Genomic DNA, 24867 nt, shown 5'->3' with positions numbered 1-24867 from the left:
TCTGGATGAAGTGCTTTTTATTTTTTAAACCAACCAAACATCTTTCCTATAAAAGCCCTTTAATATACAAACAGCAACCACAACAGCACCCACACAGCAGCAAGGGACCGGGTGTTTGAACGGGGCAGGGTTTGCCCCAGGGCTCTGTGGGCGGCAGCCCTGATGCTCACAGGGCCGCACCACACACAGCAGACCCTCCCCTGCCCGTCTCCTGCACAGGGCAAGAGCCTGACCCAGCCAGGAGACAATGGCAAGGTGGCCGAGACTGACTGGCACCTGTGGTTCCTCGGTGTCCTGCGGCGCTCATCTTTGGGGACACCCTGGAGGACAGTGACTGCACCTGTGTCCACCTCCTAGCCGGATTCCTTGCCTGGGACCGATCTGCTCCAAGGTTGGAGGAGAGGAGCCGGTGGAGACTGACAGAACTTTGGCCTAACAGGCTGGGGCCTACCAGATACTGACCGAGGCGGGAGGCAGAGAGCACTTGGGGCATGAGCAGGAGAACAAACAGCACAGGTCAGAAATAAACTGCCTCTTCAAGGCCCATGAGGTGGGCCAGGGCTGGGGACCAGAGGCTCGCTCTTTCCCTGGCCAGGGCTGGCGGCCGAGGCAGCACCTCATCCTTGAGATGACCAGGCATGAGTGTCTGGGCCCCTGCAGGGGTGCGCGGAGCCCCGTCGTGCTCCTGACCTCCAAGTCAGATGCAGTCCATGGAGTTCTCTGGCAGGAGGCTGGGGCCACAGCCAGGAAGGCCCAGGCCCTTGGCAGGGGCGCAGCTGAGGGGCGTGCAGTCCACGTTGGGGTCCTGGTTCTCTATGGCCTCCAGCCTGTCAGGGCCGTTGTCCCAGTTGATATGAAAGCGGGTGACCCTGGGGTTTGAGGCCAGGATGTTCCGCTGGAGCTGTGGCAGGAAGAGGAATGTCAGTCCGTGTCACTGAGTGTCCGTGCTACTCACACGGAGCCAGGACCCCTCAACCCAGGAGACGGGCTGTTTGTTCTGTCAGTGCCACCAATGGCAGGCACCACTGCAGGATGCCCGGGCGCCAGGGCCTCCCTAGTCCTGATTCTGGCTATTCGTCTTCATTTTCTGGGTGTGTGGCTGGCGGGGCACCTTGCGACAAGGACGTTGCTGTGTAGCCTAGGCTGGCCTCAAACCTGCGGGGCCCTCCTGCCTGGGTTACAGGCCTAAGGAACCAGACCTAGCCTGTCTGGCTCTCTGACACAGGGTCTTGCTGTGTGCCACGGGCTGGCCCAGAATTCACGACGCACTGTGCCCGCTCTGGGCCTCACTCTGTAAGGCGTCCTTCAGAGAAGCACACGCCCTCACCCCAGCCCAGCCCTGCAGAAAGGCAGCCTTGACTTCCTAGGGGATGGGCTCCCAACTCTAAGGGCCAGCACAGGACGGGGAAAGACAAGACGGGCCCACCTGAGAGAAGTCTGGCTTTGGGGGTGGGTTCTCCCGCAGCTCCGGGTCGCGGTACTCGTTGTTGACGTAGTAGCCCACGCGGATGAACTCCTGTCCGTGGTAGGTGCAGGTGATGAGCACCACAGTGACGCCCACGGCATCGCTCTCGGGGATGAGGGACGGGTTGGGGGCATCGGCCTGGGGAGACACGACCTGGTCTTAGGCACCGCAGCCTGCACTCCCCGACGTCGCTGACAGACCCCCAACGAGCATGCACTTCCCAAGCAGAAGGCGTGCTTCTGCCTCGGAGCTTTTTGGTCTTGGTCTCGGTCCCGGGGAGGAGACACACCAGCTCATACAGGTGACTATGAAATGAGCGCACAGCTGGACGTGGCGGAGGGCTCACCTAGCAGGCGTGGAGCCCGCCTTCCACCCTCAGAACCACAGAAGCAAGTGGCTTTTAAAACCAGTGAACGTGCGGGTATGGTGGAGCACGCCTTTAATCCCAGCATTCAGGAGGCAGAGGTAGGAGGATCACGATGAGTTAGTTCAAGGCCACCCTGAGATTTTGTAATGAATTCCAGGTCACTCTGGGCTAGAGTAAGACCCTACCTTGAAAAAACAAAAACAAAACCAGTGAATGTGACAATAAGCACAGGGCGTGAGATGAGGCTGGACAGGCGGACACCAGGACAGCCGGGGCCTGCTGGGCCAGTCAAGGGCTTGGAAGGAAGGCGCAATGGTGAGAGGCGGCGGGTGTGAGGAGACTGCAGTGTGAGGAGGGTGAGGGGAGCAGGCCAGGTCTGGTCATCCTGCGAGGGGCAGGGGGCCTAGGCCAAGCAGCACGGGCCAGAAGAAGACAGCTGGCCAGGAGCACACAGCTGGTGGGGTACCTATGGGTGGCAACAGCTGTAACTGGCAAAGTGAAACACGGGCCTCAATTGGAACTCTCTCCTTCAGCGACAGCAGTGACACACACGTGCGTCCCCCGCTCAGGAGCAGGCCCTAGCTCTGGAGACAGGTGAGGGGCGGGACAGCTTGGACCAGGGGCTAACAGCCAGCAAAGCAAGACAGTGCATAATGGGTCTTTCTTTCATTTTTTTGGTTTTTCAAGGTAGGGACCCTCTCTAGCTCAGGCTGACCTGGATTTCACTATGTAGTCTCAGGGTGGCCTCAAACTCACAGCCATCCTCCTACCTCTGCCTCCTGAGTGCTGGGATTAAAGGTGTGCACCACCACGCCCGGCTGATAATGGGTCTTTCTATGAGTCCCCTGGTGAGCTCAGGACCTGCACTTCTTTTCGGTGTGTCCAAGGTGTGGTGTGTGCACATGTGCGCAGACGTGTGTGGACGCCGGCGGAGCTCCGTTTGCAGTCGGATTGGCTGACCAGGGCGCTCCGGTGATCTTCCTGTCTCTGCCCAGCCCAGTGCTGCTACAAGTAGATGTGGCCACGCCTGGCTTCTGACATGGTTGCGGGAATCAAACCCAGGTCCCCATGCCTGGGCAGGCAGCGCTCTGGGCTTTCTCCCCAGCCTGGAACTTGCGCGCCGCTGCGGCTGATGCTGGCAAGTGACGGCACCCTGTGGGAGTTTAGCCCAAGCTTCTTATTCCCCAGCTCCATACCTGCCAATCCATCTACCTACCAAGCCCAAAGCCAACAACCGTGCTGCTTTTTACGTGCAGACATCGAGAAGTAAAAGCCTGTAGGCATCTCTATAACCCGGCGGCTCATGTGGCCACCTGAGGCCAAACTAGAGGACACTGCCTCCTCGCTTTGGCTTTCACACAGAAAACCCTCTGGGCAATCTACCTAGGACCATGACGAGTGAACTTCTTAGTGCCCAGGCTGCTGCTTACGAGTTAACCTCCCCCAGCTTCCTGTCCACCATGACGAACGAGATCTGCCAGACACTCCAGCCACGTCGGCACTCTGCCTCACTCCTGGCCTAGGTGCGCCCTAAACCCCCTTGACTGAAGCCCTCTGAACCCTCTCCTTGCTACATCAGCAGCAAACCCAGGCAGAACATGTGTATTAGTGGTTAAGTTTCATATTCATCACTGCCTTTACGCACCCTTCAACCTTATTTTTTCAGACAAGGTCTCATGATGTAGGCCATGCTGGCCTTGAACTTAAGATGATCCTGCCTCAGCCTCCCAAACACTGAGATTACAAGTACGCACCACTATGTCCAGCTGCCACCTTCCTTCCTCCCTCCCCTTAAACATTTTTTATTTATTTGAGAGAGAGAGAGAGAGAGAGAGGAGGGAGAGAGGGAGGGAGGGAGAATGTGCGCACCAGAGCCTCCAGCCACTGCAGATGAACTCCAGATGCATGTGCCTCCTGTGCATCTGGCTTAAGTGGGTCCTAGAAAGTCAAACCAGGATCCTTTGGCTTTGCAGGCAAACACCTTAACCGCTAAGCCATCTCCAGCCCCCACCTTTCTTAGTAGAAACTGACTACTCCATTTTTTTGTTTGTGTTTTTTCGAGGTAGGGCCTCACTCTAGCCCAGGCTGACCTGGAATTCATCATGTAGTCTCAGGCTGCATTCCAACTCAGTGATCCTCCTACCTCTGCCTCCTGAGTGCTGGGATTAAACGTGAGTGCCACCACGCCTGGCTTCATTTTTTCAATTTTTTTTTGTTTTTATTTTTATTTATTTATTTGAAAGCAATAGACAGAGAGGGGTGGGGGAGGAAGGAGAGAATCAGGCTTATGTGAGTCCTGGGGAATCGAGACTTGGACTGGGGTCCTTAGGCTTCACAGGCAAGCGCTTAACTGCTAAACCATCTCTCCAGCCCCTGGCTCCATTGTTGATTTTACCTGCAAATGTTTAGCTCGCCAATGCCAAATGCCATACTGTGTTATGTTTTAAAATATAACTAACTATTTACATCATACAATAAAGCAAAGCCTCACAAAGACAGGTGAGGCAGTGGTGCCGAAGAGGTACCTGGTGTAAGACAGCTGACGGAGGAAACGCTAAGCAGGCTGTGTTTAGATGCAAGTTCTAGTGCTGAGCCATGAGCGAGTCAACACCATGTATTAACAGAGTATTTCTTCGAGACAAGGTCTTGCTGTATTTGCCCAGGTTGGTCTTAAAACAGGCACGCAGTACCATATCCAGCTCTGGTTAAGGAAAAGGTGACCTGATAAAACCTAACCCTGTTTCCGCTTGGGGTAATAGTTTGGGATCCACTAATTATGGGCGCATGGAAATTTTATATGACCCACTCTTGTGACTGGACCATAAATCAGTGGCGCACAGTAGCAGCTGCGCGCCAGAGGTGGGGAGAGGGTCTGAAGGACAGATGAGGAGACAGCGCAGGGTGGCGTGGTCAGACTCTGAAGGACAGATGAACTCAGACAATTCCCAGGAGTCAAACTAGGGTTTGTTGCTCAGGCAGGCCTTGAAGCTGCAATCCTCCCACCTCCCCCTCATGCACCACCAGGCCGAGCGCAAGCTAGGATTCAAACCAGAACCGTTGTCTGCTACCCCACACCGTCAGGCACCGGAAGCCTGTGGGATCGTGTGAGGTCGCAGTTCCCTGCTCAGCCCCGTGACGCTCCTGGAAGTCAGAGGCTTACCTGGAAGACGAACATGTGCCTTCCTGCAGGGACAGGACCCACCAGGACCGAGTCCAGGATCTGATCAAACTCCTCGCTCTCTGCTGAGCCCACATAAATGATCTTCCACTCCAGGTCTGCAAATACAGGGGGTGGGGAGTTAAGGTAACCACACAGCTGGGCAGCACGGAGGCAGGGAAGAGCTAATTTGGGGCAAATCTTGGACCCACTGGAAGGCCTGGTGGTCTGGGTGGCACTCGAAAGCTCCACTTCCAGTGCAGACATTTCTCCTACGGGCCTGGCTGGGCCAGGTGACCTTGACTCTGGGCCTTGGTGGAACTTGGGCCTCTCAGGCCCAGAGGAACCGCATGGCAGAGGCTGAATCAAGAGTCGCGTGATGCCAGCATGCCGGAGGAACGGCAGAGAGCAGGGCCACTGACACCCCCCCCCCCCCGCCATGGAAGCAGCGTCCTCTTTCACACACAGGGACTGATGCCACCAAGCGAGCGGATCCCTCGACAACTGGGGCAGGGTGGCAGATTCCAAGCGGGCAGAAGAGCCAGGTGGCAGGAGGGAGGAGAGGCTGCTGGGGAACCAGCTCGTCCTAGCTCTGACATCCGGCACCAACTCATGCCTACTTATGGGCACTGAGACTCCCTCAGCAAGTGGAGTGTGACAGGGCACAGCTCGGACCCTGGCTCTGCCTCCTACGTGGCAGGGCTTCATCCCTCCCGTGTGTGCTCAGAAGAGATGAAGGGAAAGTGCTCGGAGACCCTGCTGGTCAGCCACAGGAAGTTCCGGGTGCCGTTACCTCTTGCAGGAGGGCCAAGTGTATCAGGGGCAAGGTCATGCTAGTACAGAGGAGCTTGGCAGGAGACCCAAAACTTATTTTAGGTTCCCTGAAATTACACAACCCACAAGCTCCAGCAACTGGGGGAAGTTTCACAAGCTGTGAGTTTCACAGGAAGTGAGCTCCTGGAAGCTGCCCGACCCTCAGCCCAGTGTTCCACAGGCTTCCAAAGACTGTAGGGGATTAGCTACCTGAGCCCTAAGCCCTTCTTGACGTATCTGCTTCCTGTGCCTTGCAGTCTGACCCAGGTCCTTCTAGGTGACTTGACACCTCTGCCTCACCAAGGTGTAAACTCCAGCCTCATTGTGCATGTGTAGCTGGGAATGGAACCCAGGGCCTTGATGTACAAGCATGTAGCTAAGCAAGTGTTCAACCACAGAGCCACACCCCAGCCCTATGGATTTACTTTTGTTAAAAGTGATAGGGCTGGGGAAATGGCTTAGTGGTTAAGGCATTTGCCCATGAAGCCAGAGGACCCAGGTTCGATTCCCCAAGACCCACGTTAAGACAGATGCACAAGGTGGCGCAGGCATCTGCAGTTCCTTTATAGTGGCTGGAGGCCCTGGCACGCCCAGTCTCTCTGTCTCTCTTCTATCTCTCTGCTTGCAAATAAATAAATAAATAAAACTAAAGAAAAAAAGTAGTGACATGCCGGGCGTGGGGGCGCATGCTTTTAATCCCAGCACTCGGGAGGCAGAAGTAGGAAGATCACTGTGAATCGGGGGCCACCCTGAGACTACAGAGTGAATCCCAGGTCAGCCTGGACTAGAGTGAAACACTACCTTGAAAAAGAAAGACAAACAAGTAAATGAGTAAATAAATAAGGGGTTAGAGATGGCTCAGTGGGTAAAGCGCTTGTCACTCAAACGGAAGTGCCCGACTTTGATCACGTACAAGCTGAACGCCGGCTGAGGTGGAGCTCACCAGCTACTCGGGAAACAGAGGCAAGAGGATCATTGCTGAGTGCGAGGCCAGCCTGGGACTACAGAGCTGAGTTCCAGGTCAGCCTGGGCTAGAGGGACAGCCTGCCTCCAAAACAACAACAATACACAAACAACGAGGTCTCACTGCACAGCTGAGGCTGGCCTGGGACTTCAAATTCTCCTGCTTTACCTCTCGAGCCGTCTACCATGGTTGGAGGATAAATTATTATTATTATTTTTGTTTTTAGAGGTAGGGTTTCACTCGAGTCCAGGCTAACCTGAAATTCACTATGTAGTCTCAGGCTGGCCTTGAACTCATGGTGATCCTCTTACCTCTGCGTCCCAAGTGCTGGGATTAAAAACGTACACTACCATGCCTAAGCAGTTTTTTTTTTTGTTGTTTTTTTTGAGGTAGAGTTTCACTCTAGTCCAGGCTGACCTGGAATTCACTGTCGTCTCAGGGTGGCCTTGAGCTCACCTGGCCCGGCTTTAAAAAAATAAAATATTTATTTTTATTTATTTGAGAGAGAGAGGGAAAGAGGCAGACAGAGAGGGAGGGAGGGAGGGAGAATGGGGGTGCCAGGGCCTCCAGCCACTGCAAACAAACTCCAGTTGTGTGCACCACCTTGTACATCTGGTTTACATGGGTCCTAGGAAATCCAACTGAGGTCCTTTGGCTTTGCAGGCAAATGCCTTAACTGCTAAGCCATCTCTCCAGCCCCCAGCTTATTTTTTTTTAAATATTTAATTTACTTATTTATTTGCAAGCAGAGAGAGAGAGAGAATCAGAGAGGGAAAAGAGGGTTAGAAAGAAAGAGAATGGGTGTGCCAGGGCTTCAAGCCGCTGCAAACAAACTCCAGATGCACGTTCCACTTTGTGCATTTGGCTTTATGTGGGTACTGGGGAAAAGAACCCAAATCCTTAGGCTTTGCAGGCAAGCGTCTTAACTGCTGAGCCATCTCTTCAACCCAGGACAAACTGTTTTAAACAGAGGGATATTTACAAAAAGAAAAAAAAAAAAATCTGGGGGCTGGGGCAAGGGCTCAGCAGGGAAAGGTGTGTGCTTGCCCTGGCTCATAAAGCTAGGTGCAAAAAGTGTGCATGCATGTAGCGTCTGTTTGCAGCAGCAAGAGACCACGGTGTGCATCACACACACATAGCAGGCCAGTTACAGCCCTCAGTTCTGAAAGTGTACAGCCCTCAGCATCTGTACATTCTGCATCCGTGGATCCAACACACCACAGATGAAAAGCATTAGAAAAACAACGGGGTAGGACTCCTCACAATGTGCTCCCCCCCCCCAGACACAAAATGGCCTGGATATCCATGACCTCACAGCACCTGACACTACCTACACAAGACCATCATAAGAGGAGGAAAAGATCATGACATCAAAGTAAAAGACAGACTGAGAGAAAGGGGGAGGGGATGTGATGGAGAATGGAGTTTCAAAGGGGAAAGTGGGGAGGGAGGGAATTACCATGGGATATTGTTTACAATCGTGGAAATTGTTAATAAAAATTCAAAAAAAGAAAAACAATGGGGGTGTTGCGGGGGGGGCATGGGACAGGGTCTAAGAGATTGCTCCGTGGTTAAGGCACATAAAGTCAGATGGCCTGGATTCAATTCTCCAGGGTCCACACAAAGCAGCACATGTATCTGGAGTTCGTTTGCAGTGGTTGGAGGCCCTGGTGCACCCATTCTTTCGGCTTGTATCTTTTCCCTCTCTCTCTGTACTTGCAAACAAATAAATAGATAAATAAAAATATTTAAGAAAAACCATTAGGATCTGAGTTGTACCTCAGAGGTGGAGTGTTGTCTAACACTTGCAATGCCCTGGCTTCTATCCCCAGCACCACAGAAAGACCAAAAGGCTATGGAATTTCCTGTCATCATCTCCCCAGCACTGGCAATGTATCAGGTCCTCTCAGTCATCTAGAAATGATCTAAGGTCTGTGGACAAGAGCTGGTGTGGTAGGGGACACCTGTACCTCTAGGACTCGAGAGGCAAAATGATCAGTAAATTTCAGGCCAGCGTGACTCCTGTGTCAACTAGGCCATATAAAGGGCTAGGAAGATTGCCCAAAGGTTAAAGGCCATTGCCGAGGCCCTTGGTTTCCCACCAGGAATAGATGGCAAGACCCTATTGCTGAAGACTTCACGTACTTGGGCTGCAAGGCCACTGAGAAACCCTGCTGGAACTGAGCTGATAACCTCCTCCATGTAGACCAGCTGACAGAAAGCTGGAAGAAGCCATTCTGCATGTGGTTCAATAGGAGGGAGAGAAATCACCAGTGAAGATACTCAACAGTGGACACTGCAAGCCTTATAATTGGCCAGCCACGCCAAATGAGCCAACGGGTGCAATAGTGGCACACCTGTCACGATGGAAACCAACTGCCCTCCAATTGGACTGGAGGTCTGCTCCATGGAAGAGAATACATCCTGATACTGAAAACCTACAACAGGGTAGTCATGAGCTCTAGGTGTGTAACATCTGCTGCTGTCTGGCTAAATCTATCACACCTTCCAAGGCTCCGGGTCCATTGCGGAAGAGGCGGCAGAAAGAATGTAAGAGCCAAAGGAAGGGTAGGACTCCTTACAACGTGCTCCTCCAGACACAAAATGGCCTGGATATCTGTGGTGGTTTGATTCAGGTGTCCCCCATAAACTTAGGTGTTCTGAATGCTAGGTTCCCAGCTGATGGATATTTGGGAATTAATGCCTCCTGGAGGGAGTGTATTGTTGGGGGCGGGCTTATGGGTATTAAAGCCAGTTTCCCCTTGCCAGTGTTTGGCACACCCTCCTGTTGCTATTGTCTACCTTATGTTGGCCAGGGGGTGATGTTCACCCTCTGCTCATGCCATCGTTTTCCCCTGCCATCGTGGAGCTTCCCCTCGAGCCTGTAAGCCAAAATAAAACTCTTTTTCCCAGAAGCTGCTCTTGGTTAGGTGATTTCTACCAGCAATGCAAACCAGACTGCAACAATATCCATGACCTTACAGTGCCTGACACTACCTACACAAGACCATCCTAACAGGAGGAAACGATCATGACATCAAAATAAAAGACAGACTGATTGAGGGGGGAGGGGACATGATGGAGAGTGGAGTTTCAAAGGGGAAAATGGGGGGGGGGAGGGTATTACCATGGGATATTGTTTACAATTATGGAAGTTGTCAATAAAAATTAATTAAAAAAAAAGTAGTGCAAGGGCCTGGTGTCTACCTTCTGCCCGCACCCCCCACCAATAGATAAATACAATTTCTTTGTAAGCTTTCAATGTGCAATAAAAAAAATTTTTTCTTGCTTTAGCCCAGGCTGACCTGGAATTCACTATGTAGTCTCAGGCTGGCCTCACATTCATGGAGATCTTCCTATCTATGTCTCCCAAGTTCTGGGAATAAACGCGTGTGCCACCACACACAGCTATTTACACACACACACACACATTTTTTTTTTCCAGATGGGGTTTAGCTCTATCCTAGGCTTACCTGGAATTTACTATGTAAACTCAGGGTTGCCTCAAATTCATGGCAATTCTCCTACCTCTGCTTCCTGAGTGCAGGAATTAAGGGGGTGTGCCACTGCGCCCAGCTTCTATTTATTTTAAGAGAGAGAATGGGTGTGCCAGGGCATTTAGCTTTTGCAATCGAACTCCAGACACATGTGCCACCTTGTGCATCTGGTTTATGTGGGTACTGGGGAATCGAACCTGGATCTTTAGGCTTCATAGGCAAGTGCCTTAACATTTAAGCCATCTCTCCAGCTCTATTTTTTTTTTTTTTCAAGGTGGGGTCTCACTCTAGCTCAGGCTGACCTGGAATCCACTCTGTAGTCTCAGGCTGGCCTCTAACTCATGGCAATCCTACCTCTGCCTCCCGAGTGCTGGGATTAAAGGCATGCACCACCATGCTCGGCTTTTTTATTTTTTATTTTATTTATTTATTTATTTTTGAGGTAGGGTCTCACTCTAGTTCAGGCTGACCTGGAATTCACTATGTAGTCTCAGGGTGGCCTTAAACTCATGGTGATCCTCCTACCTCTGCCTCCCAAGTACTAACTAGGATTAAAGGCATGCACCATCAAGCCCAGCTCCAGCCCTTTTCAAATTTTTCAATTATTTATAAGCAGAAAGAGATACAGACAGTGTGAGGGAGGGAGAGAATTGGTGTGCTGGAGCCTCTAGCTGCTGCAAAAGAACTCCAGAGGCACATACCACTCCGTGTCTGACTTTAGTGAGGAGTGGGGACTAGAACCTGGGTCATTAGGCCTTGCAGGACAGTGCCTTAACCACTGAGCAAGCTCTCCAGCCCCCACAATTTCTTTTTCCACCAAGGTTGGGTCTCACTCTAACTCAGTCTGACCTGGAATTCACTATGTAGTCTCAGGGTAGTCTTGAACTCAAAGAGATCCTCCTACCTCTGCCTTCCGAGTGTTGGGATCAAAGGCGTGCGCCACAATGCTGGGCAGAAACTGGTAGTTTCTTCCACAGGGAACATTCAGTTGTGTGTGTGTGTGTTGCTAGGGGTGGAACCATGGCTCTTATGCAGGCTAGACAAGGGCCCTGTCAGTGAGCCATAACTACAGTCCTTTTTGCTCAGTTTTATTTTTTTCTTCTTCTTCTTTTTGGTTTTTTGTTATTGTCTTCATTTATTTATTGTTTTGTTATTGTTTTCTGGGCAGGGTTTTAATCTAGCCCAAGCTGATCTGGAATTCATTCTATAGTGATTCACACAGATCCTCCTACCTCTGCTTCCTGAATGCTGGGATTAAAAGGTATGTGTCATGACACCTTCCTCTCAATTTTTTTAAAGATTTATTTAATTTACTTATTTATTACAGATGGGGGTGGGGAGTGAGAATAGACACACCAGGGCCTCTAGCCACTGCAAACCAACTCCACATGCGTACACTGCCATGTGGGTCTGGCTTACGTGGGACCTGGAGAATTGAACCTAGGTCCTTAGGCTTTGCAGGCATGTGTCTTAACTGCTAAGCCATCTTCCCAGCCCTTATTTTTATTTTTAAAAATTTATTTGAGAGAAAGAGACAGACAGACAGACAGACAGACAGACAGGCAGAGAGAGAGAGAGAGAGAGGGAGGGAGGGAGGGAGGGAGGGAGGGAGGGAGGGAGGGAGGGAGGGAGGGAGGGAGGGAGAGAGGGAGAGAGAATATGGGCTATGGGCATGTGAGAGCCTCCAGCCACTGCAAACAAACTCCAGATATATGCACCTCCTTGTACAGCTGGCTTACATGGGTCCTGTGGAATTGAACCGAGGTTCTTTGGCTTTGCAGGCAAATGCCTTAGCCACTAAGCCATCTCTCCAGCCCACAATTTTTTTTTTTAGTAAAACAAGAGAATTTATTTGGAAAGTAGGATATACAAGGCATGATTCTAACATTGAATTAGATTGTTAAAATTAGTCCCCACTCCTCACTAAAGTCAGACACAGACTGGTGCGTGCCTCTGGAGTTCTTTTGCAGCAGCTAGAGGCTCCAGTACACCAATTCTCTCCCTCCCTCACACTGTCTGTCTCTCTTTCTGCTTATAAAGACACTAAAGACAACAGCCCACAAATTTTTTTATGTGTGAGAATGAAAATATTTAGTAGCAGAGGCCAGTAAGTTGAAAAGGAGACATAAAGGGTGGAGAAAGGAAGGGAGGAGGATACTTAATAGGTTGATATTGTATATATGTAATGACAATGATTGTAATGAGGAGGTAATATGATGGAGAATGGAATTTCAAATGGGAAAGTGTGGGGGTGGGGAGGGAGGGAATTACCATGGGATATATTTTATAATCATGGAAAATGTTAATAAAAATTTTAAAAAAAGAAAGAAAGAAAGAAAGAGAGAGAGAAACAAAGAAAGAAAAAGCCAGGTGTGGTAGGGGAGGCAGGGGTAGGCGGTCAAAGCCATCCTGAGAGTACATAGTGAATTCCAGGTCAGCCTGAGCTAGTAAGACCCTACCTTGAAACAACAAAACAAAAAGCTGGACGTGGTGGCGCACGCCTTTAATCCCAGGACTTGGGAAGGAGAGGTAGGAGGATCGCTGTGAGTTCGAGGCCAGCCTGAGACAACATAGTGAATTCCAGGTCAGCCTGGGCTACAGTGAGACCCTAGCTTGAAAAAACAAACAAAAACAAAATACAACAACAAACCCAGAACAGAACAAAACAAACCAAACCCCAAAATTATCATAATAGCAATACAGCACTTTGCAGAAGCGTGCAGCACTGGGGGTCCCACCCGATGAGAGGTGGTGGTGGCAGTGCCAAGAGCAGGCAGGACAGCCCCTGTGTACTTTGGGGTAAGAAGGGCCGGAAGAGGACGGGTCAGCGCGGCCAGCCTCCAACAGCACAAGCAGTGATTGAGAACCTGGGGCCAGCTGGAGGTTCCTGAGGAAAAGTCCCTTCATCCTGCTGTAACTAGCACCAGCGACCTGCTCGCGACTTACTAATTTGAGAGAGAGAGAGACAATGGGCGCGCCAGGGCCTCCAGCAACTGCCAACAAGCTCCAGACGCATGCACCACCTTGTGCATCTGGCTTGCATGGGTCCTTGGGAATCGAACCTGGGTCCTTTGGCTTTGTAGGCAAACTCCTTAACCACTAAGCCATCCCTTCAGGCCTCACACTATACCTCTAAAATAGGAACCGGGGCTAGAGGAATGGCTTAGCAGTCAAGGCACTTGCTACAAAGCCAAAGGGACCAAGCTCAGTTCTCCTAGGTCCAACTACATTCGCCAGATGCACAAGGTGGTTTATGTGTCTGGAGGCTGTGATGCTCCGGTAGAAGCTGCTGGAATGGGGGGAGTGGGAAGATGGCCCAGCACCCAAGAGTGCTCACTTACTAAGAACGGAATTTGATCACCAGCACCCACAATCAACAAGCAACAACAAAATGGCACTGCCCATGTACGCCTATAACCCCAGGACTGAGGGGAGAATCAGTGGGGCTCACCCGTCAGCCAGTCTAACTGAAAAACGGCAGCTCTGAGTCGAGAGACTCATCTCAAAGAAATACGGCACAAGAGCAACAGAGGGCATCTATCTGACAGTCTCCTCTGGCTTCCACATGTGTCGATCTGCACACACGTGCATACACCACACACACACACACACACACACACACACACACACACACACACACCAAAAACAAAATTTAAAAAGCACAGTGAGGTGTTTTTGTTCTTTTCCAGGATTGGAGCAAAGATAAAGAATGTGGACTCAGAGCCGGGCAAGGTGGCGCACACCTTTAATCCCAGCCCTCGGGAGGCAGAGGTAGGAGGATCACCATAAGTTCGAGGCCACCCTGAGACTCCATAGTGAATTCCAGGTCAGCCTGCGCTAGAGTGAAACCCTACCTCGAAAAAACAAAAAAAAACAGAAGAAAAACAAAAAGAATGTGGACTCAGGAGCTGGGCGTGGTGGCACACGCCTTTAGTCCTAGCATTTGGGAAGCAGAGGTGGAGAGGTGGGAGGATCACGAGTTCAATGCCACTCTGAGACTACACAGTGAATTCCAGGTCAGCCTGGGCTAGAGTGAGACCCTACCTTGGGGGGGGGGGGGGGAGAAAGTGGGCTGTGCTGGGCGTGGTGGTGCACACCTTTAATTCCAGCACTCGAGAGGCAGAGGTAGGAGGATCTCTGTGAGATAGAGGCCACCCTTAGACCACATAGTGAATTCCAGGTCAGCCTGGGCTAGAGTGAGACCTTACCTCGAAAAACAAAAAGAGAATGTGGACTCAGCATTCAGACAAGCTGGAGTGGCAAGACGCCCTGGCTGGGTGACTTGAACAAGTCACTTCTGTTCCCTTAAAAACTACCAGCAGGGGGGAAAAAACACCAGCAGGTTGACTAGCCTTTCCTGCTCTGATGCTATAAATAAGGGCTAAAGTACACGCTAATGACCATGCAGCCATTTTTAAATGCAAGGAGCACAAGCAGGCTGATTGAAACCCAATCTCCCACCATCTGGGGACTGTGAATCCCTTAGGCTATTAGCTCCTTATATCCCCTCCTGGCTCTCAAATTAAATCTTATTCCACAGTGCCACTCTACCCTTTATTTATTTATTTACACCCTGCCTTGTTCCAGAAAGGATTTAACCCAGCTTATTCTATAGTTAGTCCTAAGTAGACACCTTAGTTTAAGCAGCGAGAAACCAGGGAGTTTACTGGGGCTCACAGGACACACTGTAGCAGCATTGAGCCAAGCTAAACCACCAGCTCTGCCTGCAGACCACCCACCTACCACCCAGAGGTACTAGTTGGCACACCCTGGCCTCTCAGACCTCCTCCTCAGTAGCTATCTCTGTTATTTTTTTTTTTAAAAAAAAAAGGCTGGGGAGATGGCTTAGCACTTAAGGGGCTTGCCTGTGAAGCCTAAGGACCCAGGTCCAATTCTCCAGATCCCATGAAAGCCAGCTGCACAAGGTGACACATGCATCTGGAGTTCACTTGCAGTGGCTAGAGGTCCTGGCACACCACTCTCTGATAAGTAAATAAAAATAAGAAATTATGTACATGTGTACATGTATGCCTGTGTATGGGTCTCTTGCTGCTGCCAAACTCCAGACACATGCATCACTTTTTGCATTTGGCTTTACATGGGTTCTGAGGAAAACAAACCTGGGCCAGTATGCATTGCAAACAAAGCACTTAAAAATGTTTTAAATACATTTTTAAAATTTACTTTTATTTGAAAGAGAGAAAGAATGGGCATGTCAGGGCCGCCAGCCGCTGCAAACCAACCCCAGACGCAGGCGCCACCCTGTGCTTACATGGTCCTGGGAAACTGAACCTGGGTCTTTAGGCTGCCCTGGTGAGCGCCTTAACCAGTGAGACATCTCTCCAGCCCGTTGGTTTGAGAGAGAGAAGAGAAGCAAGGTTTTTTTTTTTTTTTTAAGTTGAAAGATTTGGAGTATGCAGTCATTTTTAATTTTAACAAAATAGATAATTTCATGTTACATTGAGTGCCAAGTCTATCCACTCATTATTGATAAAGTTTTAGAAATGTTTTCTATAAAACTGCAGTATTTGACTGAGAACTAAAACCGTTATAACATTTCTACAGGTCCAGAGTCCCCAACATTATCCTCAATAGTATTTTGATAAACTTGAAAAATACAGAAAAGTACAAAAAAATAAGACAAGATATCCATATACCACAACTGAGCATTAGCCAGTATCTTTATATATTTACTCGCAGTCTCTATGAGAAATGGATGTTTATATAAAAAGCTGAAGCCCCCTTCCCGCCCACCTCCCTCATTTATTCCACCCCCTTCTCCAATCTTCACAGGCCACCATTGAAAGGAGTTTGGTCTGTATCCTTCTGGCTCATCTCAAAAACATTTACATGCATATGTGTATCCATTACCAATATAAAGTACGGAGTTGGATGAAGAAAAATTAAATTTTACAGAACGTCACTGTACAACTTGAGTCTCCTTCCCCGTCATTTCTAGTAGCTTTCTACATGTCGATCTCACCGGTGAGGCAAGGTGTTTTTAACTGGGGAGCCCGCCCTCTTAATTTAGTTATTTATTTGGCTTTTTGAGGTAGGATCTCCCTCTAGCCCAAGCTGACCTGGAATTAACTCTGTAGTCTCAGGGTGGCCTCGAACTCGTGGCAATCCTCCTACCTCTGCCTCCGAGTGCTGAGATTAAAGGTGTGCGCCACCACGCCCGGCTACCTGTTCTTTTTTAACCATCAATAAACAAACGTACTCATCGACTGATCCCCTTAAAAGCACGACTTGCCTAATAATGGTGCAGGGGGGGGGTGCCCTCACATTCCACATGTGCACACACTTTATGTGAAAAGTCTTGCCCTTTGTGGGTCCTGTCAACTCTTCTGTGAGCTGGGAGCCATGTGCACCACCGTTATGTCACAGAGATGAGTGAGTCAAGTCCCACCAAGGCAAGAGACAATAAAGGGGGCGACCTCACAGCTGAGTGGTTGGAGCCTAGGTCCCATCCTGGCTTGGCCCAGTCCATCCCACTGCACAGCCCAGACTGGGCCCCACTATCTGAAGAGGAATTGTTAACACATCTATGTCTGCAGGAAACTCGCAGAAACCTCGAGTCACCGCTCAGGTCTAGAATGTTCTTCCAAGCCCACAGGCAAGAGAGGAGAGGGAGCGGATCCAGAGCTGGAGAGATCGAGCCACGGCAAAGTCTGGGGCTTCTAGGAGCCCTCCACCCATCCAGGAGGAGCTGACACAAGCTAAATAGGGAAGGAACTCCGTGAAGGTTCACAAGCTGCAGCTGCTGGACCGTGGGGCAGGGGAGAGGGGGGCGGAGAGGGGATGATCCCACAGAAAAGGGCGGCACGGTCCACAATCAAGGTGAATTTGGGGAAAGGTGCCCACTGCGAAGATGGGGTGCAGCGGTCTGGGGTGTCCATACAGAAAAGAAAGAGATGAGTGAGTGGACGTACTCTGATGTCAGACGGGAGAGGATGGGTGGGAAAAAGTCTCCCAAGAAACCGGGGCGCTGCAGTCTGGCCATAGGGAAGGCGGGGTGACTTAAGGGTCTCCACATGGGAGGACAAGGTGATGCAAGACCTGGGGCGGGGAGGGAAACTTCATAGTGGAAGCGGGGGTGCTGGGGGTTGAATGAGCAACTTCTGTAGGGGGGTGAGACCACCCTCTGGAGGAGAGCTGGTGGGTAATTGGGGGGGGGGCAGGGCAGTTCGTGGGGAGACAGATTAGCACAAGCCGGGGCTGAGAGGGATTCCTAGGGAAATTGGGGTGGCGGGTGGTGAGGGAAGGGGGGGGTGTCCTCCCAGCAAGGGGGTCTGCCTCACCGTCGGCCAGGGCCTCGTTGCATTCGAAGCTGATCTCGAACCGGAAGGGGCTGTGGAAAGGGCTCGGGTTCTCCAACACCGCCACGTTGAGCACCGACACCTTGGCCATCACCACTCCGCGTCCGGTGGTGTGGCAATGGGGAGGGGAGGGGAAACAAAGGGGGGGGGTGGGGAAGAGGACACGTCCGGGTGGGGAAGGGCAGCGTCCACGCACGGCGAACTCCCTTAGCCTCGCAGCCTCCTCTGTCGCTCCCTCTCCGCAGCGCGCCGCCTTCAAATAGCCGCTCCGCCCCCCGCCCAACGCCCGCTCGGAGGACCAGCCAATCGCAGAGCGCGTCCCCGCGCGCGCCTGCACTGCGCGCGCCAATCAGAGGCGCCGCACGCAGCGCGGAACTTCTTTCACCCAATCACGACGGTTCCCGCAACCGGCGTGGCCCGGCCCCCCCCCCACCCCCTCGCTCCGTACTTCCGGGAGCAGCCTGGAGCCAACTGCCGCCGCAAGGGGGCGCGCGGCGCCCACGGATTGGGGCGGGCGAGGGGGGCGGGTCCTGGCGCCCGCCGGGATGCTCGGGCCGCGCGCGCGCGCGGTCGGGCGGCGGCGGGGATTGGCTGAGCTCGCCCGGGGGATGTTGTGCGCCTGCGCAGTGCAGCCGGGCGTGAGGCGCAAGCGCAGCGTCGGTCTCGCCCTGAGGGGCGAGGGATAGCGTTGGTGAGGGGTTCGAATCCCGCTTTGGCAACACCACCCTCGCCACCATCTCCCACCTCCCTGCCGCCGCCTTGAGGGTCCTATCAGTTTTATATATATGTATGTATGTATGTACTTTTTTTGAGAGAGAGAGAAGGAGTGAATGGATGCACCAGGGCCTCCAGCCACTGCCAACGAACTCCAGACGCGTGTGCCCCCTTGTGCATCTGGCTAATGTGGGACCTGGGGAATCGAACCTGGGTCCTTAGGCTTATTTGGGAGGCAGAAGCAGAGAGAGAGAGAGGAGGGGGGTGGGGGAGAGGGAGAGGATGGGCACGTCAGGGCCTCTAGCCACTGCACACAAACTCCAGACGCATGGGCCAGCTTGTGCAACTGGCTTATGTGGGTCCTGCGGTATCGAACCTGAGTCCTTCGGCTTTGTTAACCATGAAGCCATCCCTCCTCCAGCCCATTTAAAAAAAAAATAATTTTTCTATTTATATGACAGAGAAACAGGGGAAGTGAGAGAGAGAGAGAATGAGCATGCCAGGGCTTCCAGCCACTGCAAACGAACTCCAGACGCATGCGCCCCCTTGTGCATCTGGCTAACGTGGGTCCTGGGGAGTCAAACTTGGGTCCTTTGGCCTTGCAGGCAAACGCCTTACAGCCAGGTTGTTTTCCAAGTTGTGCAGATGGAAGTTCTAGTCTGGTCTCCGAAGCACAATTTCTCTGGGGAAACTTTACCCCCCCCCCACACACACTGAAAAAAAAAATCACTATTTTGGGGGGGAGCATTTTGAGGTCAGGTCTTGCTCTAGCTCAGGCTGACCTGGAATTCACTATGTAGTCTCAGGGTGGCCTCGAACTCATGGCGATCCTCCTACCCCTGCCTCCCGAGTGCTGGCATTAAACGCATGTGCCACCATGCCTGGCTTCACTGACAGTTTTTTAAAATTAATTATTAATTATTGTTTAAAGAGAATGGGTGCACCAGTACCTCCAACTGCTGCAAATGAACTCCAGGCACATGTGCCACCTTGTGCATCAGGTTTACCTGGGTACTGGGGAATCAAACCTGGAACCTCAGACTTTGCAGGTGCAAGCGCATTAACTGCTAAGCCATCTCTCCAGCCCAGTTTATTTTTATTTATTTGAGCGTAACAGACACACACAGAGAGAGAGAATGGGCACTGCAGGGTCCCCAGCCACTGCAAACGAACTCCAGACGCGTGCACCACCTTGTGCATCTGGCTAACGTGGGTCCGAGGGAATTGAGCCTCGAACCGGGGACCCTAGGTTTCACAGGCAAACGCTTAACCTCTAAGCCATCTCTCCAGCCTTTTTAAATGCAAGAGATTGAGAGTGAGAGTGAGAGTGAGTGCGAATGGGTGCACCAGGGTCTCCAACGGCTGCAATTGAACTCCAAATGCCGGCGCCCCCTTGTGTGCATGTGCAACCTTGTGCTGTGTGTCTCTAGCTTCAGTGGGACCTGGAGAGTTGAACATGAGTCCTTACCAGAAACTTCTCTCAGACCCCTCCACCTGCGTCTAAACACTATCGTCCCCTGCCAGTCTCTCCTTCCACAGACGACTGGGAAAAACCAGGAACCAAATATCTAATTTCACACACCTTCCACTAGTTACATGTTTTAAATATATACTAGCCAGGCATGGTGGCCCACGCCTTTCATCCCAGCACTTGGGAGGCAGAGGTAGGAGGATCGCCATGAGTTCAAGGCCACCCTGAGACTACAGAGTTAATTCCAGGTCAGCCTGGGCTAGAGTGAGACCCTACCTTGAAAAACAAACAAACAAAAATTTAAAATATATACTTTATGGGGCTGGAGAGATGGCTTAAGGACCCAGGCTCGATTCCCCAGGACCCACATAAGCCAGATGCACAAGGTGGTGCAGAGGTCTGGGGTTCGTTAGCAGTGGCTAGAGGTCCTAACACTAGCTCACTCATTCTCTTCTCTCTCGCTCTTTCTCAAATAAAACAGATTTTAAGAAAAAAATATAATATATGGCTGGGGAGATGGCTTAGCCATTAAGGCCCTTGCCTGTGAAGCCTAAGGACCCAGGTTTGATTCCCCAGAACCTATGTAAGCAGACGCACAGGTGGCACATACGTCTGGAGTTTGTTTTTACTGGCTGGAGGTCCTGGCACGCCCATTCTCTACCTGTCTCTTTCTCTTTCTGTCTCAAATAAATAAATATTAATAAAGTTATTTATTTACTTATTTGCAAATAGAGATCTTACCATTGCCATCACACTCCAAACACATGCCTCACTTTGTGCATATGGAATTACGTGGACACTGGGGAAATCAAACCCTGCCGTGGCAGGCTTTAGGGTCTCCCTCTAGTCCAGGCTGACCTGGAACTCACGGACGATCCTCCTATCTCTGCCTCCTGAGTGCTGGGATTATAGGTTTCTGTCACCATACCCAGCGAAATTAATACCACAGTTTAATCCTGTATGACCAAAATGTTAATTTCAAATACGATAAATATAAAAATGCTGAGACATTGGGCGTCCTTTCACTCAGTGGAGTAAGAAACACTTATGGGCTGGAGGGAAGCTTAGTGGGTAAGGCGTTTGCCTGCAAAGCCAAAGGACCCAGGTTCGATTCCCCAGGACCCATGTAAGCCAGATGTACAAGGGGGTGCAAGCGTCTGGAATTGGTTTGCAGCGGCTGGAAGCCCTGGTGCACCCATTCTCTGTCTCTGTCTCTCTCTTTCAAATAAATTAAATAAATAAATAGAAGTTTTTAAATAAAAATGTCTTCCAAATATGAATGGAGATGTAATAAAGAATTTGGAGGCGGGCGTGGTGGCACACACCTTTAATGCCAGCACTCGGGAGGCGGAGGTAGGAGGATTGCTGTGAGTCCAAGGCCACCCTGAAACTACATAGTGAGTTCCAACACAGCCTGGGATAGAGGTGAGACCTTACCTCAAAATAGCAAAAGAAAGAAAGAAAAGAGAAAAATTAGAGCATGAGAGCTGGAGAAATGTTAAAGACATTTGCTTGCAAAGCCCGAGAGCCCAGGTTGAATTCCCTAGTTCCCATGTCAAGCCAGATGCACAAAGTGATGCTTATTTCTGGAGTTCAGTAGCAGCAGTGGGAAGCTGTGATGCACCCCTACTCTCTCTCTCAAAAACAAAACAAAATGCTGGAGAAGATAGATGGCTTAGCGGTTAAGGTACGTGCCTGCAAAGCCAAAAGATCCCGGTTCAATTCTCCAGGACCCACGTAAGCCAGATGCATAAGGGGGCGCATCTGGAGTTCGTTTGCAGTGGCTGGAGGCCGTGGCACACCCAATTCTCTCTCCCTTTATAAATAAAAATTTTTTCTAAAAAAACATTTTATTGTTTATTTGAGAGACGGGGGGGGGGGCTGGAGAGATGGCTTAGCGGTTAAGTGCTTGCCTGTGAAGCCTAAGGACCCCAGTTCGAGGCTCGATTCCCCAGGACCCACGTTAGCCACATGCACAAGGGGGCACACGTGTGTGGAATTCATTTGCAGTGGCTGGAGGCCCTGGTGCACCCATTTTCTGTATCTGCCTCCTTCTCGCTCTGTCTGTTGCTCTCAAATAAATAAAAAGTACCAAAAGAGAGAGAGAGAGACAGACAGAGGGAGGGAGACAATGGGTGCACCAGGGCCTCTAGCTGCTGCAAACAAACTCCAGACGCATGTGCCCCCGTGTGCATCTGGCTTATGTGGATCCTGGGGAATTGAACCTGGGTCCTTTGGCTTTGCAGGTAAGCACCTTAACTGTTAAGCCATTTCTCCAGCCCAAACATAAATGGTTTTTTCTTTTCTTTTCTTTTTTTTGTGTTTTTTTTGTTTTCTCGAGCTAGGGTCTCACTCTGGCCCAGGCTGACCTGGAATTCACTATGCAGTTTCAGGCTGGCCTTGAACTCTCGGCGATCCTCCTACCTCTGCCTCCAGAGTACTGGGATTAAAAGCATGTGCCACCACGCCCGGCTTCTTCTTCTTCTTCTTCTTTTTTTTTTAAGTCTCTGAACTTGCCCTCGGAGTATCTTCTGGCATTCCAGTGGAATCAGTTCCTCTCCCAGCATGGGGGCAAATGCCTTTCCATCAGCTGAAAATATTTGCTCAAGTCTGGGGTTCTTGTAGGCACACAGTCACAAACGTGGAAAGGGGACCACAGCAAACGGCAAGCTGCGTGCATCCTGTCTCAGGGGAACTTCGTCTTTATGCTCCACTCAGCTCCTGCACGCTCGGCCACGTGCTGTATGACACACCAAGAAAGTACTAAGAGAATTTTTAAAACAGTGAGAATTTCTGCCTTCCTGGAATTTAAAGTGGGGAGGCTGACAACAAACAAGGAAGCAAAAAGCAGGCCAGGTTTGCACACCTGTAATCATGACACTTGGAAGGCTGGGGCAGGAGGGGCAGGCTCAGCCTGGGTTACAAAGTGAGACCCTGCTCTAAATACAAAAAGCAGGCACTCGGGAGGCAGAGGTAGGAGGATCGCCGAGAGTTCGAGGCCACCCTGAGACTCCATAGTGAATTCCAGGTCAGCCTGAGCCTAAGTGAGACCCTACCTCGAAAAACCAAAAAAAAAAAAAAAAAAAAAACACAAAAAAACAGGGCTGGGCAGGGTGCACCAGGGGGGTGCAGACATCTGGAGTTTGTTTGCAGTGGCTGGAAGCCCTGGCGTACCCATCCTCTCAAATAAATAAAAAGTAGGGCTAGAGAGATGGTTTAGTGGTTAAGGCACTTGCCTGCAAAGCCAAAGGACCCAGGTTCGTTTGCAATGGCTGAAGGCCGTGGAGTGCACATTCTCTCTCTCTCTCTCTCTCTCTCTCTCTCTTTCTCTCAAAGAAATAAATAAATTGAAAAAGAAAAAGTAGGGCTGGAGAGATGGCTTAGCGGTTAAGGCGCTTGCCTGCAAAGACCCAGGTTTGAGTCCCTAGGACCCCGCATAAGGCAGATGCACAAGGGGGCGCACGCGTCTGGAGTTTGTTTGCAGTGGCTGGAGGCCCTGGCGCGCCCGTTCTCTCTCTCTTCCTCTTCCCCCCTTCAAATAAATAAATAAAGGGCTGGAGAGATGGCTTAGCGGTTAAGGTGCTTGCTGAGAAACCTAAGGACACAGGGTCGATTCTCCAATACTCACTAAGCGAAATGCACTCATGGTGATGCTCCCACCTCTGCCTCCGGAGAGCTGGGAGTAAAGGCGTGCGCCACCACGCCCGGATGATGAGCAGTCGAGTTCTAAGCAGCTGTGTTTGGACATGAAGTACACATGATACGATTGTAGTGTTGTTGGGTTTGAATGCTCCCACTTCCAGCAGCATGCGGGAGCCAGACAAGCTTCTGAAATGTGTTATTTATGTTTACTTATTTTAGAGAGAGCAAGAGAGAGAGAGAGAGAGAGAGGGAGAGAGAGAGAGAGAGAGGGAATTGGCACTCCTGGGCCTCAGTCATTGATATTAAACTCTAGACGCTTGCGTCACCTAGTGGGCCTGTGCGACCTTGTGCTTGCCTCACCTTTTGTGTGTCTGGCTTATGTGGGATCTAGATAGTAGAACTTGGGTCCTTTGGCTTTGTAGGCAAATGCCTTAACTGCTAAGCCATCTCTCCAGCTCATGATAGCTTTTTTTTTTTTCCTAATAGTTTGAGACAGAGAAAGAGACATAGAATAGGTGTGCCAAGGCCTCTAGGCACTACAAACAAATTCCAGCCACCTTGTGCATCCTGGTTCATGTGGGTACTGGGGAATCAAACTTGGGTCCTTGGGCTTTGCAGGCAAATGCCTTAAGTGCTGAGCCATCTCTCCAGTCCCCCTCTTTTTAAAAACATTTTATTTATTTGAGAAGCGGGTCAGGTACAGAGGATCCAGGACCTCTTAGCCATTCCCGAATGAACTCCAGATGCCTGGGCCTCCCTGTGCGCCTGAGTTTATAGGGGTACTAGAGAATTTAACCCGAGTCCTTTGGCTTTGCAGGCAAGTGCCTTAAATAACTAAGCCATCTCCAGGCCCCATTTTAAAGAATATTTTATTTTCATTTTTCAAGATAGGGTTTCACTGTATAGCCCAGGGTGACCTGGAATTCACTATGTAGTCTCTGGGTGACTTTGAACTCACAGTGATTCTCCTACCTCGGCCTCCTGAGTGCTGGGATGAAAGGCGTGCACCACCACGCTTGGCTCTCTTTTTCCTTTTTTTTTATTTTTTTAAGTTTTTATTTATTTGAGAGAGTCAGAGAGTGACAGACAGACAGAGAGAATGGGCACATTGGGCCTCCAGCCACTGCAAAGGAACTCCAGACACATGCGCCACGTTGTGCATGTGGGGAATTGAACGGAAGTCCTTTGGCTTTGCAGTCAACCGCCTTCATGGCTAAGCCATCCCTCCAGTCCATCTTTTTTTCTTTTTCTTTTCTTTTTTTTTTTTGAAGCAGGGTTTCACTGTAGCCTAGGCTGACCTGCCAATCACTGTAGCCCAAGAGGAATATAAAACTCACGGATGAAACCTGCACCTCCACACAGTTACTTCTGCACACAGCAGTCGGTTCCTGGGGACTCAAACTAGAACTACCATCCCACTTCTTACCCCACCCTGAATGAGTCACACCACTCTTGTCA

At 50.7% G+C, this 24867-nt stretch overlaps 1 protein-coding gene across 1 annotated transcript; it reads right to left on the bottom strand.

Moving 5' to 3' along the window:
* Positions 1 to 17795, bottom strand: Asf1b (anti-silencing function 1B histone chaperone). Its single transcript, XM_004672474.2, has 4 exons — positions 17565 to 17795; positions 4993 to 5108; positions 1427 to 1603; positions 1 to 901 (listed from the first exon to the last, which is right to left on the bottom strand). Exons 1-4 carry the CDS (start codon positions 17671 to 17673, stop codon positions 698 to 700), a joined length of 606 nt encoding a protein of 201 aa, XP_004672531.1. The 5' UTR covers positions 17674 to 17795; the 3' UTR covers positions 1 to 697.
* Between the last annotated feature and the right edge of the window lie 7072 nt (positions 17796 to 24867).

Source organism: Jaculus jaculus, chromosome 21, assembly GCF_020740685.1.
Source record: "Jaculus jaculus isolate mJacJac1 chromosome 21, mJacJac1.mat.Y.cur, whole genome shotgun sequence".
NCBI lineage: Eukaryota > Metazoa > Chordata > Mammalia > Rodentia > Dipodidae > Jaculus > Jaculus jaculus.
This window is presented reverse-complemented; position numbering and strand designations above follow the sequence as displayed.